This window comes from Triturus cristatus, chromosome 3_2, assembly GCF_964204655.1.
Source record: "Triturus cristatus chromosome 3_2, aTriCri1.1, whole genome shotgun sequence".
NCBI classification, from domain to species: Eukaryota; Metazoa; Chordata; class Amphibia; order Caudata; family Salamandridae; genus Triturus; species Triturus cristatus.
This window is the reverse complement of record NC_140584.1, coordinates 1,055,779,551-1,055,806,399: the sequence shown is the minus strand read 5'-3', so window position 1 is coordinate 1,055,806,399 and position 26,849 is coordinate 1,055,779,551. Positions and strand designations below refer to the sequence as shown.

The window sequence follows — 26,849 nt, the reverse complement described above, 5'->3', positions numbered from 1 at the left end:
ATTGCACGTTCTCGGCGGTGGCGAACAGATTTAACCAAGGCTCTCCCACTGCTGAAAGACCTCGTATCACCTCCTGATGGAGATGCCATTTGTGATCCGTAGGCATCTTCAACTGAGTTTGTCCCCTCCGGCGTTAAGAGATCTCACCATGTGTTGAGCCACCAGCGTTCCAGCCATGTCCAGAGACGCCCTGTTTGTTGCACTACCACATGGTGCTGTCACTGAACACCTGCACTTGCCTTTCCTTGATGGAGTGTAGAATGTCTTTAAATGCCAATCGGATCGACTGGAGTCCTAACAGGTTGATGTGAAGTGAATTCCGCCAGAGATCAGAGTCCTCTGATCTCCACCGCACCCAGATGGCACCCCGTCCCAGGAGTGGCACAGGTCACTACTGTCAGATCTAGCTGGAGAAGAAAGAGGGGTCTGCCGTTGACCCATTCAGTTCATGAGCCACCACTACAGATCTTTTTCAGTTCCCTCCAAGATCGGGACAATGTCATAGAGATTCCCCTGATGCTGCACCCACTGGAACTTCAGGTCCCACTGCAAAGCCTGCAATAGCCAGCGGGCATGTGTCACCAGCAAGATGCCACGAGTCACAACAGTCCCACAGTCACTCTTGGATAGAGGCCGAAACATTGGTATCCTAGCCTAAATATCCTGGACTCACTGTTCAGGAGGATAAGCCCGAACCTGCACGGTGTCCAGAACAGCTCCAATGAAAGAGAGCATTTGAGAAAGGGAGTCTAGTGTGACTTAGGCACTTTGATAGTGAACCTCAGAGAATGCAGGAGATCCGCTGCAGTCCGTAGGCAAGAGAAAATAGCCTGTGGTGAGCCTGCCTTCACAGTCAGTTGTCGAAATAGGGGAAAGACTGGCACCCCTGATCTCTGCAGATGAGCTGCAACCACCGCCATCACCTTGGGGAACACCCGAGGTGGGCCCGTAAAGCCAAAGGAAAGAACAGTGAACTGAAAGTGCTTGCGGCCAATTGTGAACGCAGGTAACGTTTGTGGCATGGCGGGACGGGAATGCGTCATGCAAGTCAAGCGCTACCATGGAGTCTCCTGGGTCCAGGGCAGACAGGACCTGAGCCAGGGTGATCATTTTGAACTTTTCCTTCTTGAGGAAGTAATCAAGGGGATATAGATTTAGGATAGGATGAAGGCCTCCATTTGTTTTCAGCACCAAGTAGGGGGAAGGGGGTAACAACCATGACCCACTTCTGGTATTGGTACCCGTTCTATGGCTCCCTTGACCAAGAGAGCCATGACAGAGTAGAGACAGCTAATCCTCTGTCAGCCAGTTGTAAGATGGTGACATGGGAGGAGTAGTCATGAACGGAAGGGAGCAGTCCCTTAAGACAATCTTTCAAAACCGACCTGTTCGATGTTATGGACCACCATCAGGGCAGGTTATGGCGAATCCTGCAGCCAACTGGATGCCCATGATGGCACAGTAAAAGGGTTTGGTGGCTGCAGCTACTGGGGGTGGGGGTAGACTGGCCCAACCGCCAGCTGCCTGTCCCATGGGGTCCCTGGGTACCACGCCCCAGGCCACACAGAGGCTGGGGGCATGTGAGGCGCAATGGCTGGGAGAGTAAAGTTGCGATTGGAAACCCCTTCAGTAGCCACAAAAGGAGCAAAAGGCGGATTGGGGGTGACGAGGGGCTATGGAAAGGCCCAATGACCTGGCCGTAGCCCTACTGTCCTTCAAGCGCTCTAGCGCCAAATCAGCCTAATCTCCAAAGAGACAGGAGCCATCAAAGGGCATGTCCATAAGTGATGATTGGACACCCCCAGAAAAGCCTGTCATTTCCAACCAGGCATGGCTCCGTAAGCCGTCGTCGAAACTGCTCTGCCTAGTGAGTCGGTAGTATCGAGTCCACATCATACTGTGAACTTCGGTCCATCTCTCCCATCTGCAACATCCTGAGAAAGCCCGGGCCTCCTCTGGGACCGATGGCAGCACATGCACCACTGTATCCCACAGGGCATGAGAATAGCAGCCCAAAAGGCATGCGATGCTCACAGACCATAGTGCCAAGCTGGCGGAAGAAACATCTTCTCCAAAGCGTCCAGCCTCTTGGATTCCCCATACAGGCGGTGAGGTAAGGAATGTGCCTGGATTTACATGGGGCGTAGACGCTTGGTCCGCCAAGCTCTCTGGGGTAGGTTGAGGAAGTTTGGGTCTCTAGGAGCAGGATGGTGGTGGCGGGCAATCGCCCTATTCACAGGACTCCCTGTGCTGGGTTTGGACCAGGTCCCACGAAGGACGTCCATGAGGGACTCGTTGAACTTGAGTAGCGGTTCTGAGGGGGAACCCTCCTGGTTGTAGCACCTGTTAAGATGTTAGTCTTTCCTGCCACTGAGGGTAGACTGGCAGTGGGTGCAGGTGAAAGCTCCTACCGTGGTGTGTGGTGCGGGTGGCAGGAGGAGGACAGGCATCCCAGGTGGAGCGATCAAAGGAGAGCTGCAGGGTAGCACTGGGAGGTGATCGGAACGAGGTTCCTAAAGCAGTCTAGGTGCAGACAGGCGCAGACTATCTTGTTTTCGGCGCAACAGCTGCAAGCCTGCACATCCGCTGCCATTAAATGATTCCTTGGTAGGGGGAAGAGTGTGGGGGGGGTGAGGTGAAGGAGCACAGGGGCTACTGCAATGCAGGAAGAAGGGATGGGAATGAGAACGTGACAGGAATGTAGGTAAGAAGCGGGGGAGGTAGCACAGGAGGGGGATAGAGGGCTGCGGGGAGCGCAACACAATGGGTAGAAGGGCTGCTACAGGGCGAGAAGGCCCAAGATTGAGAGAAAAAACACAAAGAACAAAAAAAGACAAAAAACAAAAGGGCACAAGGGATGAAAAGAACCAGAAACAAAATCATCAAAGCTCACAGGCACAAGGGATGAAAACAGAGGGATAAAATTGCAGGTGAGAGCAGAGCACTCATTAAGCACAAGGGGTGAGACAGAGCCAGAAAATGTGAGCATCGCAAAGTTGATAGGCGCAAGAGGTGAAAACAGAGCAGAGGAACAGTAAGAGTTGAGGGAGTGAGGCAGAAGCCTTGTGGCGATGGAGCCAGGTTTGAAAGGGCCTTGACTGGTTGGAGAACAGGTCAGGCAGGTTTGAAAAGGCCTTGACTGGTTGGAGGACCGGTCAAGGTAAGTGGGGGGGTTAGGGAAAGGCTGTAGATTGTTAGCCAAAGTGCATTTGCGCTTTAAGACTTTTTTGTCTCCAAACATAACATATTTTCTTTCAAGAGAAACTCATTCCAATTCATCTGGACCAATTCGAGGGGGTATTCCACTCCCAATTCTGACCCTGGACAGAAATTCATTTTTGCTTTGATAGGAGTAAATCTCAGACCGTACAGACCGTATAATTGGCGGGAACGTACTTTGCAAAGTTTGTGATTACCGACTGTGTGACTATGTTTGTCTTTGTCTACCAATATTTCAATTAAAGCAACAATTGGTCAAGACGCATCTTATTTTTATACCAACATAACGGTGAAAAAAATGAGGAAGATTCAATCCAAACGATCATTCAACAAGGTATACTGTACAAGGAGTAATAACACAGAGAGAAGGACCAAAGACAACTTTTTTCTTGATAGAGAAAAATCTTTGTTTTATAGATTTTATATAAATATGTCATATTCAATAAGTCATTTTTGACAGTTGATTGTTTCAGGAGAAACGTGAAAAGTAAGTGCTCATGTGCAATTGTGAACGAGAAGAGATAAGAGTGAAATCAAGGAAAAATGTGAAACAAAAATACTCTAATTTGCATATAAAATTCTGGTTGGGATGAGTCATCAATTACCCTAACCAATGCTGGGCCTGTATACAGTCTAAATTTCTACCTCATTGTTCAAATGACCTATTCTGAAGAATGATGTCACATATTCATACATACATCATTCTAAGAGTATTGCAAGTGCCAATGAGTTGTATTCCAGGCCATTGAAGGGGGAATGTGTCGATGTTTCCTTCAGTCTTGTGCATAGAGGATACCTTATACCTCCACATGCAGGTCTTCATCAGGACAAAAAGACAACTGCAGCATTTAGCCAGGACAATCCATACTGATTATGTCCTCCAAGAAAGGAGGAATCAATCCAATTCGCAAAAGTCCAACAGCAGTAGTAATGCGAGGCTCCCGAATGGGCTTAAATAATAAAGTCCAAGTTTCAAAGAAGAAAGCGACCTACAGACAGTGTCTAATCGCAAGACATCGCCAGAAACACCTTATTGTGACTCCATGCAAAACAAGCATTTGCAATGCAATAGGTCTCGCATTACTAAAAGTTTGAGCTATTGCTGTTGCAAACAATAAAGCAACGGCAATAGCTCAAACTTTCAGTAATGCGAGACCTATTCAGGTGCCGCGATTATACCAAAAGTAAAGTAATAGAAAAAAAAATCTATTTCTTTAGCGGTGACTTGCTGAAACCACCTATTGAGCTAAGCTGCTACGTCATCGATTTGTGCCACGAGGGACATGTTGGGATCAGTGGCACTAGGAAGAGGTTGAAGATACCCAACTGGTGGCCAGTCATCGGTCAAGAGGTAGATATTTTGACAAAAACTTGCCCATTGCTCAAAAGATCCACGTACATCAAAAACGTGCAGACTTAACGCTCATGGGGTTGTTTATGGGACGTTGGGAAAAGTCAGTATCCATTTCAGTTGTCCAATAAAAACTACTGTTAAAATAAAACACCACATGTCAGGAGGACTAAAAGTCGAACATCGCAAAAACAGCAAGCGTCACAGCCAATAATAAGGCAGCAATTGTCATTTCAACCAGTGCTTGAAATGGAAAAATGGAAGCGCAGGTACTCCACACCCGAGTCCCTGCTTGTTTCTGAGAAGTGCTGGTACTTTCCAATTAAAAGTATAGCATTTCTCGAGAAGTGCCGGTACTCTCCCTCCCAAAATAAAAAAAGGATTGAAAATGCAATAGGTCTCGCCTGTGATTAAGTTAAAGTCATTTGCTTTACTAATGTTATAGTATAGCAAAGCAAATGGCTTTAACTTAATGAAATGCGAGACCTATTGCATTTTTAGTGCTCGTTTTATATTTTTATGAATAACAGACTTTTTTCAAGGCCGGAGTCTTGAATTGCTTGGCTGAACCCACTGACAGAATACACTTGAACGGTGGTTGTAAGTAACAGACTGTATATATTGTCGTTGCTCTCACACAGAACCCGGTCGGTGGATGACGTTTAAATCGAGAAACTACATTAATTCTGGACTGAACAGATGCTACCGTGGATGTGATGGTCTGCCTGCCATTAGAGTTCAAGTGTGAAAGGCTGAAATGCTGTCCATGGTTCTTCAAGCGCAGGAAACCAACTATTCTTGCCATGTCAGAGTTTCTCAGCGAGAGCTTCAGTAAGAGCCAACAGGACTGTGGGTGCAGCCGGGCACTCTGTTTCCCAGGGATACACTTATTAAACAATGACTCTAGGCATTTCACCAGTTAACTTTGTGCATGGGTGCCCCAGAGGGTGGTGACTATCATGCAATGCGTCTGCATTATCTTAAAGCTGTTCACCACACTGTCTCTAGTGTGGAGACTGTCATGCAGAGTGCTTTCATTACTCGCCCTCATTTCTTAATTGTGGTAATTGGCATGCAGATGTCCTAGAAGGCTGTTCTGTAGTGTGGCGACTGGCATCCAGAATGCTTTATTTATGCACATGTGTCTGCAGTCTGGCCGCAGACTGATTTGCTGTGTGCAGGCGTTACTCCCAGGCAGTTCTGCACCTTAGAGAACAGTTTGCTTTGTGTGGGCATCGACCTGAGGCTCTTTTGCAGTATAAAAGACAGGCATGCCGCCTGCTTTCATTACCGGTGCGCAGTTCAGTAGTCTGGTGAATGGCATGCAGTCACATACATTGTCTGGGGCCTGTTTTGGGTCACTGGCCCTCAATGTCGCCTGTCTGTCCCAGTCTTATTCACGCTGCTTGACCTCATACATATAACAGCTCCAGAAACTGCGTTTGTCACTTCTCCTTCATTTACAGCAGCTTTTGACGCGCAATGAAAGTGTCCAAGAGTGTTAAAAGCACCTCTTTGCTGGTCTACGTGGACCAGCAAAGAGGTGCTTTTAACACTCTTGGACACTTTCATTGCGCGTCAAAAGCTGCTGCCCTCCTTCTTTGCAACAATAATACTGTAACAGCAACTTCCCGTATGAAGCTAAATAGTGTTTTTCTTTTTTATTTGCTGTGTGAAAACCATGCCCTGGGGCAGGGTAGCTCCCGCAGACTGATTAATTACTGGTGCATTTCAAGTGTGGTTTCAGTAATGTTTAGCCTGATTTCTTTGTGTCGTTTGAGCCCCCAGGAACCTATTACTTTGCAGCCGTTTATGTGGTGTTGCCTCCACCGTTCACTTGATGGTACATGTATTCCTGTACTTCAGACGCACACACCTCTTCGTAGCCACGCCTCTTTTGAGACAATCCAGAACTCATATATGGCCTGTCGCTACATACGAGACTGAACCGACTGCTACAGTAGCATTATAAAGGACACGCCAGTCCCTGCCTCGAAAACTGTTACCAGCGCATTAAATCATCTATCTGTAGCTTGAGTCGAGGAGCCAGAGTACAGTCTGACTGGGCAGAAAGAAACTTCTGCCACACAGTCACACACTCCCCCTTCCTGGAAACCACTTCAATACTAAGTGTCTTGCGCTCTCATAAGAGACAGACATGAATAATAAAAGCGAAATCTAATGCAAAATTGAACACATCAGAAAGTAGTTAGTAATTTTGTGCAACAATATGATAGAATCGATTTAATGTAAGCCAGATGACAAATTTGGAAAACTCACACTGTTTACATAAATGCAGAACGATTCTGTTTTTCTTAGGTGTACAACAAAAAAATTGTGTTGCCTTAAATACCTCCTTTCTGCTCATCCCAGATCCTTTTAGAACTAACAAAACAGAAAGCGACCTGGGAGGGCGAGGGCTGGCCGCGCATGCGCGGTAGCTGGATCTTTTGCCTGCCCAGTGGCAACGCGTGCGGCCGGTGCAGGCAGCGCCTGTCCCCTTCCGGGGCTCCCGTGGTGAAGAGGGAGCCCCAGCGCCAGAGAGGAAGTGAGGGAGCTGAAGTCCCGGGTCCCAGGAGGGGGCCCGGGTGAAGAGCGGAGCAGTGCGGAGCTCCCATGCCTAAGGAGAGAGCCCCACGTCGTGCTGGCAGTAGTGGAGCTGGAGTGCTCCAGAAGCGCGCCGCAGCCAGCCGCTGTCCAGGAGGATTCCCCCCCCGCAGACCGGGTGAGTAGGGGATTGTCTATTTGTACAGTGGTTGAGCCGATGAAGGCCGCTCCAACGATGGGGCGAAGTTTAAAAAAAAAATGTTATGTTAAAGTGAAACTGTATGCTGGCTTGCGAGGACGGAAGGGGGGCAGGAGATGTGCACGCCGCGTGGCTGTAAGCGCGTACACAGGCTCCAATCCGCCAAAAGCCTGCGCGTGCCCATCTCCTGTCCCACTTCCGAGGCAGGTCAGCAACAATAGATCTCGCTGGCGACAGCAGCGCTTCGCACTGCGTTCGCCAGGCGAGACCTAAAAAGGACCTTAATCACCGCTAGCATCAAGAGGAACAATACTCACAGATCTGGTAGTGTCAAGACCATGGTGTTAGTATACTCTATTGCAAAGTCAGACCATGGAAGGCAGGTGGATAATTGCAACAACTAGGGTATTACAGTTTTTATTCAGTTGTCCACAATTCATTCAAATGCAGTTACAAAAATACTTAAGTACAGTTATGCAAGTGCAAGTATTTGTAGACTGCGAACATAACTAGAGAGGAACAGGTTACCTGCATAATTATTAACACGATATTTGTGAGTGAATGCACTCACCTGTAGTCTTCCCTCGGTGGTCAATCCTATTGTGTGGAGATATGGTGTTCTCTGAAAAGGTATTTTATTCATTTCTAAACTGCAGAAGAATTGGGGCAGTTCAAAGTTGATTTAGATTCTGGAAGCATAAATGGCAAAGCTGGTCTTCTGTTGCTCTCTTTTCAGTGTTTTTTTGTTTCAGGATTGGCGACTTTGAGCCTTCTGGTGTGGCACTGTACACCTGAAAAAGTTAATTTCTCTGCCAGGTATGGAGGGTTGCCATTTCTGACGACCTTTCATTTGAAACAACTTACCTTGATGCGTTAACTGATAACACTCCTTTGTCAATGTGTGCAAAAAGCATCCTAAATATAAAATTATATTGTGATACTTCAACAAACAAGCAGACTGGACGGAGAACCTATGGTGGCTAATACTAGCCTTTGATGAGGTAACATAGGTATGTTAGCAATGTCAAACTCTGGGCATATCAGCATTCAAAAGAAAAGTACATTCAACTAAACAAAGAAAAAAACTAGATCCTCATAAACCTTCCAAAATTTAAGTCCCACCATACCGTCTCAAGTTTACAACCGACATGCTGATGCTCAGGATTTCAGTAATTACTATGGTTGCTTCCCTGTTCATGACCCTTAATTAGGGGAGGAGCCAGATATGGAGGGGAAGAAGCACTATTTTTACTTTATGGAAGACATACTGTGTCTGGTAGGATGACGCATCTCATTAAGTTAGGACGAGGTAGTCTTGAAGAGGGAACGGATAGTGTCTGGGAAAGGGAGTTAGGAGTCCTTGAAGTTGATTGGGAGTCAGTTTACTGCGGTTACAATCGGGCATATATGATCAAATTTCATCATCCCTATACTCAATCTAGATGCAGAGTTGCTTTGAGAAGAGAGTGAATCTTGGGGATTCCAGTAAGTTTCCACAGTTAAAAGATGATTGATAGCAATAGGGAGAGAACTACTCTGCCAGAATGACACCTTTGGTACTTCATAGCAGGTTGAGGTGGTTCTGATCTCCTTTGCCTTAGCTTTGATGTGCATTTAGAAAGTCGGGTTCTTGTTTATGTAGACAAGAAGAGCTTTTAAACACTCAACTAGGGGGTTAAGGAGGCCTGCAATTGAGTGCTGTTGTTCAGTCTAACCAAGGCTAAACTGGAATATAACCGTTCGGAGAGGAGATTGAGAGGAACTCGATTTTCAGAGGGTAGGGCTTGAGATGGTGGAGTGTCACTGAAGACCAGATTTCAGTTAGAACTAAGGTTGGATATTCAATATACTTCCGACATCGATTTGCAAGTGGAGCTATGTATTGTCTGCTTAGAAATGGTAAGTGAGTTTGATAGAGTATATTAGAAAGCAGATCCATATAGATATTGAAAAGGGAGGGAGAGGGGGGGGATGATACAGCCTTGCTCCGTTTCCTGGTGAAGGGCAGATGTATTTGAGAGAACGTCTGCCAATTTAATACACAGGCTGCAATTTTGCAGATTTAAAGGGACCCATTTGAGGACATTGCCATTCATTCCCATTCTTCCAGGATGTTTAGGAGGGTTGTGAGGTTTACCAGGCTGAAAGTCCGAGAGAAGTTGAGTATAATGAAGAAGCAGGTGTCTAACATGTGTAGTATCATCCACTATTTTCAGAAAAGCACTTTCTGTGCTACAGCCTGACCAAAATCGTAACTGAAGAAAGTCCACTTGACAGTTTTCTTCCAGGAAATGTTTCAGGTGGTTCACAACAAATTTCTAGATTGCAAAGAGAAAAGTCAATCTTGGATTCTTCCAAACACCTGCACACAGAGAAGGCATTTGATGGTGTTGTAAGGAAGAACTAGAGACATACTCCATAACACAAGCTTTGGAGAGTCGCGGGGGCGACTTTAAGACTTTGTCAAATATTTTACTTCGACTTCATATAAATTGTGTTCTCCCAGATGACAGAAAGAAGAGCAAAGACAAATAACAGAAAAGTTCCGAGTCACTAGTTCTTTCTGCACTGCACCACAGTGATTATATGCAAAATCCACATATCTGGACCAATGCATGCCATTTGAAGTAGTTGGTGTATGTTTTGTTTGAACCACTACCAGCATTACCATTGGAATTAGGATCCTAGCCTCGTCTGTGGAATTCCTATAGCCCAACGCCCGGGACATATTGTTTGGGGTCAAGGGCAACAAGTTTCCATGTGTATTTTGTCCTTGGGACAAGTAGGCCCAACCCCCTGCAGCACAAACCCTTTGACTGCCAGTTTATAGTCCCACATGATGAATCAGGGAAAGCATTGCCTGCAGTTAATGTAATATTTGTTTCCATGTTTTAACACTGTTCAAACTTGTATTTATGGTTCATAAATGCAAAACCTTTATTATTAGGGTGAGCGATCTAAGTACATGTTGTAAGCTCAGACTACTACCGACAGTGCTTAAAGTCTAAAAATGGGTGCACACGCTTTCATTGTTTAGCAATATGAGGCTATGCATACTGCTCCCAGAATGCTCTCTGATTAGATGCAAATATATGGAGACGCTTGAAAGCAAGATTGATTATTCTTTGCTTTCAAGATAAAATGTTCACATAAATAAGCAAAAACATTGAGCTAAACTACTGTAACATTTTAGGTAGCGTTTTTCTGCAGCATCATTTAGTAAAATGTGTTGATGCATGCTAGTATTTCCCAAAAATATTCATAATGGAAAATCACTAACCAGTTTTAATAAGATTATGGGAAACAGAAAAATAAACAAGCATTGGTAAATCCAATTGGTCTGAAATTGTTGGTCAGTCTTTTGGTTTTATCAATGCGTGACTTGTTTTGGCATGTTTTTTGTAAAACCTTATTGGTGTGGGTGCTGCTGGGCCCTCATCATTATAACAAACATTGGCAAAAGCAAAAATTGTTTCGGTCTCAAAAAGCACACATTTCTTGGTGCTTCGTGTGCTCAGGGAAAGGCATGAAGATACACTACCGGGACATGCAATACAGAGGGGGTTCTGAGTGTTGACCTTAGTTTGGAAGGGGGGGGGGGGGGGGGGAGTTTGAATGTTAGACCTCTTTACGCCTGGCGGGGCACTGTGCTCATGATGTATAGTGGTGTCAAAACACAAAATGAGACCTACAACTTCCTCCACTACAGCAGGATACACCTGCATCCGTTAACGCCGCCGTACCCCCGGGTTGACGGCACAGGGCTGTGTGATCATATTACCTGCAAAAGTATAACCTTCGCGGCCGGCCCGTTGGGGTGTAGGCTTTAAAGCTGTGTACTGTGTAACTCTGCAATAAAGGTCTTTTATTAATAAAAAAAATTTAAAAAAAGCACACATTGCCACAGTAGTTCCTGGCACTGAACAAAACGACTGTGTGTCAATTATGCTCCTTGTGAAAGAACAGAATGCGGCCATTCACAGTGAAGCTAGCCAACTGACAGAGAGAGACATTTTAATAAACACAACATGTCATGGTTAACGTCAGACCTAATTAGGGGGCCAATTAGTAAGTAAAGTCTCAAAAGTGCACTCATGTCCTTGAATTAAGTGCAGATATACGACTTTCCTGAATTCACAAGACTTTACAGAAGTAGCCCAAGAAATAGTACTTCTAGAAAATATTTGTAGATTTGCTCATGCGAAAATCCGAGCGTTTGCAAGTTTACTTCCCCTCCAACCACTTTTTTTCCAACCCAGGAAGAAGTTTTATGTCTGCCATTGTCAGGAGTAAATATCCAACCTTTCTCAGTATGGGAAAAGATTAGAGAAGAGTTGATGAAAACCCTTAAAACATGCAAGTTAGTAGGTTTGCACAGACTCAAAAGGGCATTCCAACCCTGAAACTGTTGCTTAAGTTCAGTGCCAGTATGTAGATCTACGGAAACGTGACAACATAAGGGAATTGCTAGTATTCATGCCCTGCTATGGAAGGAGCCCTGGCATATTCAGAGAGGCTATTTCGGAGTTCTTATATAATTGTTTTGTCGCCATAATTTGTCACCGCATTACATGGCACAAAATGGACAAGTGGATTTTGTTACAGGACAAGTAGATTTATGAAGTAACCTGCCCCATGGACAAGTAGATATTTTATTAAATTCCACACCCCTGCTTTGTCTAGATTATTTTGTTAGCCTGCATAATGTTACAGAACATATCTGTATGCTCTTCGCTGTGGCCGTTTGGCTGCATAATATTAAACCTAAAATATAAAGGTTCACACTATATTTTAAGTGTTCTAGATGACAATTCGATTGCCTGCCACTGACAGAATGATATCCCAAGACATGCAAGAACACCAAGTGCCATAACTGGTTTACACTGGAAATGGGAGGAAACAACTGCATGTATATTATGTGCTCAAAAGATGAAGGTCATGGAAAAGACCAATCATTGCATGTTAAACCAACAAAAGACTTGAGAGACAGTCTGATGAGGAAAATGACATAGGCCTTAAATACGGTAATTTACGTTATAATCAACCACTGAAAATAAATGGTAAATGATTGGTTAAAACACAATTACATAAGGAGGGTGTCTAAGCACCGGGTTGCCATTTGATGTGGTTAGGCAGAGGTAAGTGTTGGAGAACACAGTTAATTGATTACTTACAGCTGCAATTAATTTTAATGTAATATTTAAATCCAAACATAGAATCTTTCAAAACTATGCCAGTATACCTTTTAATGGAAGATAGTGTCTTACAGAATTAATTTAGTTGCAAATGCCATCTTACAGCCTGTTCATAAACTTATTAGCCACAACATTCCTTCTCAGGAAAGAACACATCAAATGAGTAAACAGGAGTTAAAAAGTAAACGAAACAGAAAAAAGAAAATAGTACCCTTTGTAATCAGAAATGCACAAATAAGTTGGATGTCTTCTTAATGTTTCAGTAATTTTCAAATCTTGCTTTGTAGATGTACTTGTAGGATAGATGTAAGGGTGCACTAAGACTCTTGAACGAAAATTGGGGCAGATGACGCTTGATTTTTACACTCCTGAAGTGAATAGTAAAATTCATCTGTGGTTGACTTGACTGTTCCGTTGCTCCCCTCTTCATTAAATGTTAGTTTACTAGGTAGTCTTAACTGTAGCTGCATTAAAAATATGAATTGTAGGGGCCCCCCCTAGACCTATCCTGGCCAGAGTGTTTAACTTCAGGGACCGAGATGTAATCCTTCAAACGGCGAGGGCGGCACCGCCTGTCGTCGTGGAGAACAGTAACATCACGTTCTTTCCAGACTTTACCTTGCGAGTCCAGAAACAACGGCAGAGCTTCCTTGAAGTCAAAAAGGCACTCCGCGAGAACGCTGTCAAATACGCGATGTTGTTCCCGTCCAGGCTCCGGGTGGAGGCTGAGGGCAAATCCTGGTTCTTCCTGCGCGCGGAGGATGCCTGGGACTGGCTGGAAGGGTGGCGCACCGTAGACAGTCGGAGAACGACGAAACCTTCGGCAGCGGATTCGGCCGCGGACTGGCGCCGACAAAGGCGCTCCCCTTCACGCTCTGATTCTGGGGCCTTGGGCCCAGTGGAGGAACATTGACTATGGACGCTGGTAAGCTGGCCGGGGATCCTTCGGGGCGGCCCTGAGCTCCCACACTGGCTGTTTAGGGGGCGGAGTGTTATCGTTGGGGTGGAGGGAGGCCTTGTATAGGTGCTAATGTGGTGGGCCTTGAGCTGCTCCCCTGAATGGACTGCCAGCGGGCCCTTGCTGCTCGACGCCCGAGGGGTGCGGGCCGCTCCTCTCGTAACGCCACGGGGCTGCTGGGGAAGGGGGGCCTGGGCTAGCCGGATAAACTCCCAGAGACTCCTTATGGCCTAGCGTGAGTAGGGGTTGGGGACACGAGAAGGAGCCTTGTGAGATATTGGCCGCCTTGCTGGGAGTGGGGCAGCACACGTTTCCTCTAAATGTTTCTGGGGGGGCGACAGGCACTCTGCAAGTTGGGGGGGGGGCGGGGGGTTCTAGCCCCATTCGGCAGGGTAGCAGGGAGGGATGGGTTTATTGGGGGGTTGCATTTAAAGGGGGGGATGTTTTGCACTGTTTTTCTGCAGCAGTTATGCACGCTACCTTTTGTCAGCATGAGGCAAGAATGGATCGTCAATTGATGTCAGGTCTCCTTTCAGCCGCGTTCAGGAGCAGCGGGGGCCAGCCGGGGTTGTCAATGAGGGGGAACACTATGGTACCCATATACGGGGCACACTTCGGCCGCTCAGGAGTGATTATACTGAGGTCAACCATCAATGGCTCGGAGACTTAGTTTAATGACCTGGAACGTTAACGGCCTGGGCGATAAAATTAAGCGTAGCATAGTGCAGCATTACATACACCGCCATCGTGTTGACGTGGTGTTGCTCCAAGAGACATACCTTATAGGCAATACCTGTCATGCCCTAGACCTAAATGGATACCGCATGGTTGCCCACTCGGGCTTTACCTCGGGTTCCAGAGGGGTGGGAATTCTCCTTAGAAAGGGCTGCCCCTATGTGATACACACAATTTCCACTGAGCCTCAGGGTAGATATGTAATTTGTTCAGGGAGCTGGGAAGGGAGTGCCCTTAACTTGATCTCGGTTTATGCACCGCCGGGTCTGCAGCGCCAGACCCTGGCGGACGTTGGAAAGACTCTACTGACCCTGCTGGAGGGCGCGATGATTATGGGCGGCGACTTCAACCTGGCGATGGACGATGCGGTGGACCGTGCTCCACCCCGGGCGGGCGGGCAGATGGGCTCGCAGCTGAGCAAATTCGCGGATGCATTCGGTTTGGTAGATGTCTGGAGGTGGTCGCACCCCCGAGACACGCTCTACACTTTTCACTCCGGAGTGCATGGAAGCCGCTCGCGGTTGGATTACCTGTTTACGCTAGCACAAGATATCCATAGTTTTAGCGACTCCTCGGGCCTGGCAAGGGGAATTTCCGATCATTCTCCGGTCATTGCCTCTTTTGGGGCCAGCCTGGATCGTCAACCGGGCTCCATCCGGATTCAGCCATGGTTGCTGAAAATCCCGCACATTAGGGACTCCCTGCGACACGACACTGATTGCTACTTTAAAGAAAACAAGGGGTCGGTGGATTCGGCGGTGACACTATGGGGGGCCTACGGGGCAGTTATTAAAGAAAGAGCACTGTCATTGCTGGTGGGACACAAACGTGAACGGCGACGCCGGGTTACCGAGCTCGAGGCGGAGATACTTCAGCTCGAACAGGGAACCGCACACACCCCGGCCCAGGATGCCCCACACTTACTCGAAGTGAAAAAACGAGACTATAAACAGCTGCTCTATGAAGAGGCCAGTCGCCGATCCCTCGCCATCCAACAGAATTTATGAGCTGGGAGAACGCACGGGTAAAATGCTGGCATGGTTGGAGCGGAGGGAGATGGCGGCGCGATGGGTAGGTGCGCTCAGAGGGCCAGACGCGACGTTGATCACCGACCCTCAAAATATAGCAGAGGCGTTTGCTGCGTACTATGAACGTATCTATACCCCGCCGCAGAACTCGCAGGCCGGTTGGGCACCAGACCTCCTTGCAACATTGAGTTACAATGTCTCTCCCAGCAGGACTGGGAAATGCTGGAGTCGGACATCTCGCTGGAAGAAGTCCAGACAGCCATCCGAGACACACGCTCTGGGAAGGCTATGGGTCCCAACGGAATCCCGATAGAACTCATGAAAAACATGTCGCTGCTGGTGGCACCCCACCTGTCCCACCTGTTAAATATGTATAACGAATGCTATGAGACCGGCACTCTTCCGGCTGAAATCCGCATGGCTACGATAGTGGTAATTCGCAAACCCGGCAAGCCACCGGTCGAATGTACATCATATCGGCCCATTTCCCTGATCGCAGTGGAGGCCAAAATTCTGGCTAAGCTACTGGCCAATCGACTGCTTCCATACCTCGCGGCCTTGATCCACCCCGACCAGTCGGGTTTCATGCCGGGCCGGAATACCGCCCGAAATCTGCGTCGAGTCCATGGTGCCCTGGGTCGAGCGGCGACGGTTCAGGAAGATGCGCTGCTACTAGCGCTGGATGCTAAGATGGCGTTTGACACAGTGGCGTGGGAGTACCTGTTTGCTGTTCTGGCCCGGGTGGGGGTGGGCCCCCGGTTGATGAGATGGATCCAACTGCTATACACTATGCCCACGGCCTGTGTATCGGTCAATAACCACCGCTCGGCCACCTTCCCCCTGGGGCGCGGCACGCGGCAGGGCTACCCCCTGTCGCCGCTCCTGTTTGCCCTGGCGCTGGAGCCCCTGGCAGTCTGGATCCGAAAGGACCCCGAAATTCGGGGCCTCAAATGGACGGCTGATCATGAGGACCGCATTTCGCTTTATGCGGACGATGTTTTACTATATTTAGCCTCCCCAGCGCGCTCACTTCGTAGGGTACTCCATATTTTCCATATATTTGGGGCCCACTCGGGATACCAGATCAACTGGTCCAAATCCCAGATGTACCCACTCCGGGGTGCCCCACCGCTTAGCCCCAGGGGATATACCATAACGGTGGCAGTACAGTGTTTCCTATACTTAGGAGTCTTCATAACCTTAGACCCCACAGTATTCTACGAGCGCAACTTAGATGGCCCTCTACAGAGGTTCAAATCTGATGTGGTCCACTGGAAAACGCTGCCCCTTACACTCCTGGGCCGGGCAGCCCTCTTCAAAATGCTGGCGCTCCCCCGCTTCCTCTATGCCCTCCAGAATACTCCTATCCCGGTTTCAGAAGCCTATTTCCTAAAAATCGATGCAACGCTGCGGGGATTGCTGTGGGATACCGGAACGCCGCGTATAGCAATGCAAAAACTGACAATGGGCTGGTACGATGGTGGGATTGGCCTGCCGGACCTGCGCCTCTATTACCAGGCCACTCAGCTGATCGCGATCAACCAGTGGGTGTTCGGGACGCAGGGGGACCCTAGCTTCCGAACCGACCACTGGCTCATGGGTAAGGGTGGCTATAACAGGGCACTATATTCAAATCCTTAGAAATTAGATCTTACGGGACCCACGGCGAGGACGGTGGAGATTTGGCATCTTCTCCAGAAGCGAATGGGGTGGCATGGGCGGTTGACTAAGGCCACTCCGCTATGGGAACCGGACTGTCTGGGACGGCTGAGCACTTATGCGGGGTTCGACAAATGGGACCTCATTGGCATTTCTACAGTGGGGGACATATGGGTCAACGGCAGGAAGGCGACATTCCCTGAGCTACAGCTTAAATACCAACTGGCTCCCTCAGAGCAGTTACGTTACCTACAAATTAGCCATGCAATCGACGGGGCCCTGCCTGCTGCGACTCCCCTTCCAAATTCCTCGCCCCTGGAAGATAGATTGTTGCTCGACCCCATGGACCGTAGGGCGATTTCCCTAACGTACAAAAAGTTAGTCAACAACCGAGATGACCCGATGAAGAAACTACGGGCTAAGTGGGAGCTGGACACAGGCGAGATGTCGGAAGAGGCCTGGCGAGATGCGCTGGCCTCCCCTCGGGAGGTGGCGATATCGATGCGGCTCCGCCTGGTCCAGCTCAAGGTATTACACTGGGTATATTTTGATGCGGTCCTCTTGTACAAACTAGATCGGCGTCCTACTGAGCTAGGTCTCCGTAACTGCTCTCACGTAGGCTCGTTTACACATATTTTATGGGCTTGCCCCTCCATACAGTGCTATTGGACGGAGGTCACCCGCCAGATGGCACGGGCCAACGGGAAGTCGCTGGTTCCCTCCCTCCGGCTATGTCTCCTGAACGTGTGGGAAGACACGGACCTTACCCAGGCGGAGCAGGAGTGGGCGGCGTAGGGTTGGGCCCTAGCTAAAAGAAACATTGCCCAGAAATGAGGTGTGGCTTCTTCGCCGTCCTTGAGCGCCTGGGCCAGAGATATGGATTTCTTGATGGTGGCGGAGAATACGGTCTATAAAGGTAGAGGGTGCCCCAAAAAAATGGGACCTTAAGTGGGGAAGGTGGAATAAATATCGGGGGGGAACCTTGTATTTCTCCCACGGTGGAACTCCGGCGAGAGAGACAGGCCCTGCTGGATAACTTGGACGCAGAGGGAAGGTCCGGAGCCTTGGGAAAAACCTAATCGTGCACTAGGTGGAGTTGAGCCCCCGGGACGTGGGCGGGTCGATGGGTGGTCAGTATGGCGCTTTATGTTAGGCGGGTCTTTGAGCGAAATTACCTTTGTAGTGATGTTGTTTTTGTCTGATGCCCCTACATGTAATGTGTATAATTACAGACTGCTATGTGGTTGTGCCTACTGTAACTGCTGCGAAATTATTGTTAATGAAAAGTTTATTAAAAAATAAAAAAATATCTGAATTGTACAAACAGTTGATTTCTAACTCCCTCCTTCCTGTAAACATTTTATTTCTTTGGTCTATGTGTTGTCTAGTGTTCCTGATATTTCAACAAGTGATTGTAATTTGAGTGAGATTACATAATATGACAAAATGACCCCCACCCTCCCGAAAAAAAAAAAATAGAAAACAATGAACTTCTCAATGGAAGATATGCTGATCAAGACCAAGTTAAAACTCTAAAGTTCAAGCAATGCACTCGTTTCTGGATATTTTCAGAAAAATGCAACTCTTTATCCACAATATCATTAGAACTTTCTTTTTTATTTCATTCAAGGTTGTACTTTGCATATTCATAGCAAATAAAAAGAACATAAAATGGAATCAGTAGACCATTTGCTTTCCTTCTTTAACATTTGTATGTTGTGAACATACGTTCAACTGTGTTCGGTCCCCTTATGTAATAATTCAGCGCATTGTTGGTGTGAGAGGAACTGATCTCTCTCTAGAGCAATAGTTATCAGTCAATAGTCATTCTTATACAATACGGAGGAGCAGAACAGAGTCAGTGCCTGGCTGTGCTCAAGTCTTACTAATTCAGTGTTCTTCGCAGCACATAAGTCCTTGGAAAACTGCCAGTATCCTTGGCTCAAAACAACAGTGATCCCCATGAACAAAGGGGCAAGCCGCCAGATGCCAACACCGGGCAGAGGTTGTGGCACCTAATCATCATAATCCTGATTGCAGGAAAAGGAGAGAGCTGGTCTTGTCACTTGGTCTCGCCATCACAAGTAGTTAGAATGCCACAAAATAAATATGTCCCTATTGACATAATTTGCCAGTCCCAAACTCTGTTATCGTAGATAATAGTCAATGGCTGCAGAAAAAGCTGCAAACCCACCACATCCTATGACACCAGCTTTTAATCCAGCTGCAAAATAAAAAGGGCAATGGTTAAAAACAGAGTTAAGCCAATAGTATTAAAGGTTCTTCAAGATCACAGGATATTGTGTCTTTACTTGCATAACCTATTCAGAGGATTTCAATACTGGTGAATTGTACCCACCTCCCAGACTTCTGCATTTTGATTCCATTCATTTAGTCAGATCCTTAGACCAAACATTTATTGGCAGATTTATGTGAACGATTCTTGAGGATTGGCTAGGGCCAATTTGAACGCTCCTTGACAGACCCAGAAAATCTCAGAAATCCTTGCGATACCTTTGAAGGGAAAGGCTGCAACATCTTCACCATTCAGATCTGGAACCATTGAAAAGCTACAAATAGTGAAAGCCAGCTTACTGAACCTTTCCCTAATCCATCAAAGGGGCGATAAACTGTACACATAGTAATTTCCTCTCACAATCTCATAGTGGTGGCCCAATGCAACAGAACGTGTAGTCCAGTGTGTGATGAGATACACCAACAACAACTAAAGTATACCTCCAAGTGTACTTTACCTAATCTTCCCAAAACAAGGCAGACACCGATTCATCTGAACCTCATGAAAATACCTACAGGAGACATCAAGCCAATTGCAAACCAGCTCATGGCACGAAGTCTCACGTTTAGCTTATGTTTGGTATGTAAAGAAATAAATGTGCACAAGTTCCCGGAGCAACAGATTCAAAGCCTCCAAGTATTAACAATGTGCATAGTTATTTAATGGTGTTGCCACAAAAAGACAATTAACCACTTAAGCAAGTGGGTGTCATAGATTTAAAGTAAACATGTCATGGAAGGAGTTTCACTACTTTAAAGTTTGTGAAAGGAACCCCAAGACAGACACCTCCATTTTGTAGCCTTGGCTTCTCTGTGTCATAAATAGCCCAATGAGCAAAAGACAAAGAAGGTGGTAAGAACACACACTTTGTGCTATGTATTCTTGAAACATTAAAACACTTTTTCCTCTACCTGCGACTGTTTACATTTAAGTTTTGGTTTCTGTGCATTTTGTACTTTTAAAACTTTTTTTTCTACCCATGACTGGTTAAAGTTCTCCTAGTTTTCCACTATACCGTGCTAGGCTTTAAGAAGGTAATCAAGCCCCTCCCTTTTTTACAAGGTATAAAGGAAAAATACACCACAGCAGGGCTCGAGTAGTGGGTACACGTAGGTACACGGCATCCCACCACTCTTTTCACAGGGTGGACGCTGTCCTCCCCGCCAAGAAGCTGGGCCCCACAGAAATAAGCTGAACGTGTCCCGGTGTAATTTTCAGACACCGGGACACGTTCAGCACGTGACGTCATGAGGTCATTTGCATATTGTCAGTCCCCCCCACTTCTTTTTATAGGACTTGTGCCCTGCATCACAGAGACTAAACAGAGTGTGCTTAAGAAACTGCTTAATCTGCTTTATGGTTTAAGCAGTGTTGGGAAAGTGTATGTAGTACTCTATTTTGGCTAGAAAAAGTGATTTAAGTGCACGAAAAGCAGTATTTTTAATGGCTTTAGATTTGGGCCTTATCTGCAGGGGTGAACAGGAACTACAAATTGTGGATTGAGCCAGTCCGTATCCAAAGAGATTCTGACTTGAGGAGCAGCTCCCTGCCCACCAGTTTGTGTTAAATCACATGCCCCTTACATAGGTTTCTTACTGGTTGTTGCATCTGTGCTCCGATTGGTTGCTAGATCTAGGGTTTTTATTGGAATTCGGGTTAGAGTTCTGATTGGCTGATAGGTCTGGGTTTCACCTGACCTAGGGCTATGTAACCTTAGGACTCAGGGCGTCTCAGCCCGGGCAGAGAGGAAAAGGACAGTTGTCTGTTTTGGTACAGGTCGGACCTAGGGTAAAAAATGCTGTCCTTTTTTCCATTCATCAGCTTCCGTATTAACTCAAGACCCTCAAACATAATCACACACTCACAGCAAATATACTCTACTAATTTACTACAAACATAACCTGACCTATACCACTAACAAATCCACACATCACCACCACAAATCCATATTATACATAACCTTAATCCATCAAGACACACACTCCCTGCTCATACAACACACCAGCTCTACCTTCTACTTGGTCCTAACAAATCCCTTCCTGTCACCACCAGAAACCACTCAATCGATATCTCCTTTCACTACTATACAAAAGCAAAACATAACATACACACCAGCACATCAAGATCTTGCACACAATTTCATAATATATTCCGTCGCAAATTAGAAACATACACCCACTCGCACCCTCATGACTACACAAATACACATCCTTAACCATCTTTATTCCCAAATCAACTACCACTACAAATCCAACAACACAACTCCAATTCAACCCCCACTCATCCCCTGCACAATTTGGAGCCTTAAAAACATGACCCACATGCTCCACCACCACCCCTAACCAGATGCAAACAAAATAAACAATCCACTCTTCACAACTTCACATATCCATGTCTATTACAAAACAAGGCTACTCTACAAAATCACGGCTCACCAACACTCTCAAACACCATCTCCACCACCTACACACACAGACCCAACAAAATGCCTGTTGCAAATAACATCCAACAAAGACCTAGACACAATAAATTCCATTCACAAACTGAGTGGCTACAGGAATCCTTTCATATCCTAATACCACCAAGAATAACAAAACAGGACGAAAGAAAATAAGCACCTTGGAGAAAGACAACTAAAAAAGATAAAACAACAAATTAGAAGGCTGCAATGATCCTCGCTCAATACAAACAGGAATCAAGACAAACATCACCTACGCAAACTTAACCTACTATACAAGTCAACAATTTTTTATTTTTTGACCGAAACAGAGCACCCTGGACCAGTTTGCTACGTCTGCAAGTGGGGCCCCTCCCCCAGGCCTTTGTCCAGACAATGCGGCCTTGCTCGTGGCCATCACTGACGCTAGGGACACGGAGGCCAAGATTGGCGCAGTGGGTCCCAAGGTCTCATTTCTGTGGCAGGACCTGCTGTTGACCGTGCCACCGAAGCCGAGACGAGAGTGTCCTCTGTGGAGGATACCGTGCAGACACTCCAACAGCAGGTCAATAAATTGACAGTGATTTCCCAGGAGCTTGCTACCCGCACCGAGGATGCGGAGGGCTGTTCCAGGCGCAACAACCTCTGCTTTGTTGGTTTTCCGGAGGGCTGCGAAGGAGGCTCCATGAATCTTTCTCACATCATGGCTTACAGATCTGCTGCCGGCGGATAAGATCTCGGTGTGTTTTGTGGTTGAAAGGGCTAATCGGGAGATTACAAGAAAGCCACTTCCTGGAGAAAATCCACAGCCGGTCATTGCCAAGCTGCTAAATGATGCTGATCGGGATGCAGTGCTGCAATATGTCAGATTGAATAAAGACAAGCCAGTCTTTGATTCAAGGCCCATCATGATCTTTCCGGACTACACACGCCTGGTGCAATAACAAAGGCAGTCCTTCACTGCAGCAAAATGGAGGCTATGTGAACTCAACATCTCTTATATGTTACTATACTCTGCCAGGCTCAGAGTGATTTATAATTCCAAAACTCTTCTTTGACTCGCCTGAGGAGGCCATTGCCTGGTCTGATGAAAGGGCACACCTGAAGCCGCATTACCCCCCGTCGTTGGAGTCTGACTCCCCTATGGGCTCAGAGCGGAATTGTTCTCGCAGGACTAAGTTCAAAAGACGGCATCGCTCTGGTTCTGCTAGTCGATCCTCTAGTCCTGTACACGCTCCTTGACCGACCCACGGTCTGCGATATTTCTGGCTGCACATAACTGACTGTGTATGGCTTGGGTTCGCCCGGATCATTTAGCACCACGTCGAGTTGGCTGTTCACATGGTGGTTGACTTGCACGGCCACTAGCTCCCAAAGGTTCATGTTTTTCAGGGTGGTTGGAATCCATTGGAGGGGGGTTCTTGGGGTCCATGTTTTGAGTCCTGAGGTTCCCCTTGCCACGACAGATGCTCCTAGTTCCTGGCAGTATCAGGTGGGGGGGGGAGGAGGGTGGTTGATGGGGGGGGGGGATGGGGAGGGGGGAGGAGGGTGGTTTCAGAATTGTAGCGTTTGTTTTTGTTCTTGTTTATACACACAGACGCACATCCCACTCCCCACTGGGCAGACCGCTGCTCTTGGATCCCGACTAGATACATGGCTCATCCAGTAACAGCTCTCCATATAGGCAAACTGGCGGTGGTGACGTGGAATGTCCTAGGACTGCTTATTAAAGTGAAACGGGGGGCCACCCTCAGGCAGGCCAAACGTTATGGGGCCGACATTCTCCTACTACAGGAGACTCATCTCCTAGGCAACAAAGCCCCGTGCCTGGCTAGGTTCGGATTCCAACAGGTGTTCTATGCGGGTCTCATGGAACCGCCATCCTTATTCATGCCCACGTCACTTTCCTTCTTACTAAACATTGGGTGGACCCTGGCGACAAATGTTCTCCTGACTGGGGCGCTTTACAGTGAACCGCTCACGCTGGGCAGTTTTTATGCTCCCCGCCCCTTGGGGCTACGTTTGTGGAATGTCTGACTCTGCTGTGGGGTGAACTTCCTGGGGTCTGACTATTAGGTGGCGACTGGAATGACGTTATGACATTATTTGAAAGGAGGCGGGATCCAGAGTGGCCCCCGCTTGCAGGCACTTCCAAACTGTCAACGGTTGCTGGAACATTGGGTTGGGCGGATCTATAGCAGACATACCACCCCGCAGAAATAGGCTACACCTACATATCGGCGGTACATGGCTCCATGTCCGGCTTGGACTACCTGTTTGCATCACGGTGTTAAGTCCACAGGTTTTCGCAGATCTCACATCTCCCGAGAGGGTTGTCTGATTACTCGCCCGTCAAGGCGACACTCGTCCTAAATTGTCAACGGCCCCCGCTCTGATGGGGGATGTCCCCGAGGTATTTGTGTGATCCTGATCATCAGGAGTGCCTCACTACAGCGATCCAAGATTATCTCTCCCTGAACGCGGACTCCGCACCGTCTAGAGTCACCCTGTGAGAAGCCTTGAAGACTACTATTAGAGCGGTGGATATTAGCTATAGGACTAACAACAAGCGCAAGTGTTCTGCTCAGAGGTCTGAACTTGAGGCCCGGTGCGTTTCCCTGGAAGCGAAATGCTCTATGGAACCCACCCAGTCCCTTCGGAGGACTTTATCCCTGGCGTAACAGCAGCTGCATCATCATCATCATCTGACAGAGGAGTCAAAGGACATCTGGTTGGCGTCCCAGTAACGGATATACCAGTGGGGGGCTAAATCTAGTAAGATGCTACATAGGGTATGTCAGGCCAAGCAGGGCCCGGCCATGGTCCCCACCATCCGGGGTGATGATGGTGTCCTGCGTACTACGCCCCCAGAGGTGGTCGAGGAATTTGCCCGCCATTTCTCTGTGCTGTATACCCGTAGGGAACAGGTCTACGGGGATACCATCGCAGAGTTTCTACGGGACAATGCCCCCCCTCCCCCTCCCCCCCCCAACGACTATCGGCCCACATTAGATATCAATTAGAAGTCTCCATTACCATAGACGAACTAACAGCCGTAATCAACGCGATGCGACCGGGTAGTGCCCCTGGTCCCAATGGGTTCCCCATGGATTTTCTTCGCTCTCATATAGCCGCACTGGGTTCGCATTTAACTGGTACGATTCACGAGGCCCTCGAGCAGCGACTACTGCCTCGAGACTGGCGTCAGGCTGAAATTGTCCTCTTTTTGAAACCCGGCCATCCACCTGAGGATCATTCCTCATATCGCCCTATCTCCTTAATAAACGTTGAATCCAAAGTATTGGGGAAGGTCCTGGTGGACCGTTTGCAGGCATGCATTGAAGACCTGGTTCATTTGGACCAATATGGCTTTATGCCGCATCGAGCCACCCAACATAATATTAGACGGGTTCACAATGCTATGGTGTTGGCTCCGGAGCTGGGACGTCCCGCGGCCTTACTCCTCGCGGCTATAAATAAAGCGTTCGATTCTCTTAGCTGGGAGTTCCTCTTCCAATTATTAGAAGCGATTCATTTTGTCCGTGTTCTGGCTTATGTGCGCATCCTCTATACCGAACCTATGGCCTCTGTACGTATAGCCAGCCACCATTCCCCCTTCTTTCCTATAGGCCGAGGCACACGTCATGGCTGCCCCCTATCCCCTCTCCTTTTTGCCTTGGCTGTGGAGCCCCTGGCGGTGTGGGTGCGTAGGGATCCGGTACTTGAGGTTTTGACTGGCCGTGTTCACAACCGGACTGCATTGCGCTCTACGCAAACGATGTCCTGTTATTTATGACCGATCCCTGGATTTCGGGCCCCTGTATCTTGCAGATCCTCCGGGTTTTTGGCCAGAACTCTGGGCTTCATACTAACCCCGCAAAATCAGTACTGTTCCCAGTGTGTGGCCATCTGGGTAGAGGCTTCTGGGCATCCCAGTTAAAACATGCCAAAGAAAGGTTTCAGTATTTGGGATTATTTGCACCCCCCCCCTGTTCGCAGATTTCTTGGACACTCAATATTACTCCACTCCTTGCCAACCTCCATGATGAAACAGCTGTATGGTCTTCCCTACCGCTTTCGTTATACGAGTAAATGTAAATTGATACTTGTATAGCGCACTACTCACCCGCAAGGGTCTCAAGGCGCTTGTACAAATACCGCTGTGGAACCCATCCTGGCTTTCCCTGTGAGGTGTCCACTCCTGGGCACCCCCAAGGTGGAGGCCAGGCATCCTTAGCGTTGTGGGGGCCGTTGTGGAGATTAAGCAAGCTATTGCCCAGAGTTGCAGAATGGGACTCCATGATTGGAATAGGCACCGAGGCGAGAATTGTCAGGTCCGTGGAATTTTGAGCCCAAGACCCGCCGAGGGGGGGGGGGAATTGAACCCTGGTCCCGGGCCAGACCTCTGCATCAGAGTCTGCCGCTCTAACCATTGAGCCACACTTCTCCACTACTGCGGCGGTATCGCGTCTGCGGATGTATACTCTTATTATGTTGCGGCTCACCTGTTAATTATTAATGGTATAACTCACCTGCGGACCCGGCGTTTGCACTAGAGCACGCGGCCATGAGAAGGACTCCCCTCCTGCAGCTCCTTTACAGTGAGCATAGCCATGACCATTTGCTACATGCCAGTCGAACAACGATCAGGCTGTGGAGGTACACGGTTCGGCACATGGGATGGCACACGCGGCTGACGCAGGCGACGCCCCTATGGCACGGGAATTATTTGCGTCCAGTGGCTGCACTGAAAAGGGTCCGTCAGTGGAACCCGATTGGCATCTCCACCTTGGGGGATGATATGCGGGGCACAGTCCTTAAATCATTCCAGAGACTATAGGAGGATTTCCATCTCCACAAATCCCAGTTCTATAGGTACCTCCAGCTACGTCACGCCTCGACTCCCCTGCTTGCAACTCTGCCTGACCTCCCCGAATTCCACCCGTTGGAAGGCCAACTTCTTATGGGGGATCTAGGAGCCCACAAAATAAGACAGATCTACCAGACGCTGATGAGGCACTCTAACATGACCCTACACAAAACATGAAGGGCTTGGCAGGATGACATTCCCGATCTGACAGAGGACGATTGGGCGGAGGCGATAGCTAATCCCTGTGGTGTCGCGGTGGAGTCCAGATACCATCTCATACAGTTTAAGTATGTGCACCGCGTGTATTATACCCGCCTACGTCTTTGGAGGATGGGAGTTGTGGCATCCCCCCATT

The 26,849-nt window shown here is 47.8% G+C and overlaps 1 protein-coding gene across 1 annotated transcript in view; it reads right to left on the bottom strand.

Annotated features, from left to right (window-relative positions):
- Positions 1–18,489: 18,489 nt before the first annotated feature.
- The window catches only part of TIMM22 (translocase of inner mitochondrial membrane 22), a 59,030-nt gene continuing 50,670 nt past the window's right edge, over positions 18,490–26,849 (bottom strand). The window contains exon 4 of the mRNA XM_085649767.1: positions 18,490–19,115. Coding sequence (XP_085505893.1) covers positions 19,039–19,115 — 77 coding nt within the window. The 3' untranslated portion in view covers positions 18,490–19,038. The remainder of the gene's footprint in view (positions 19,116–26,849) is intronic.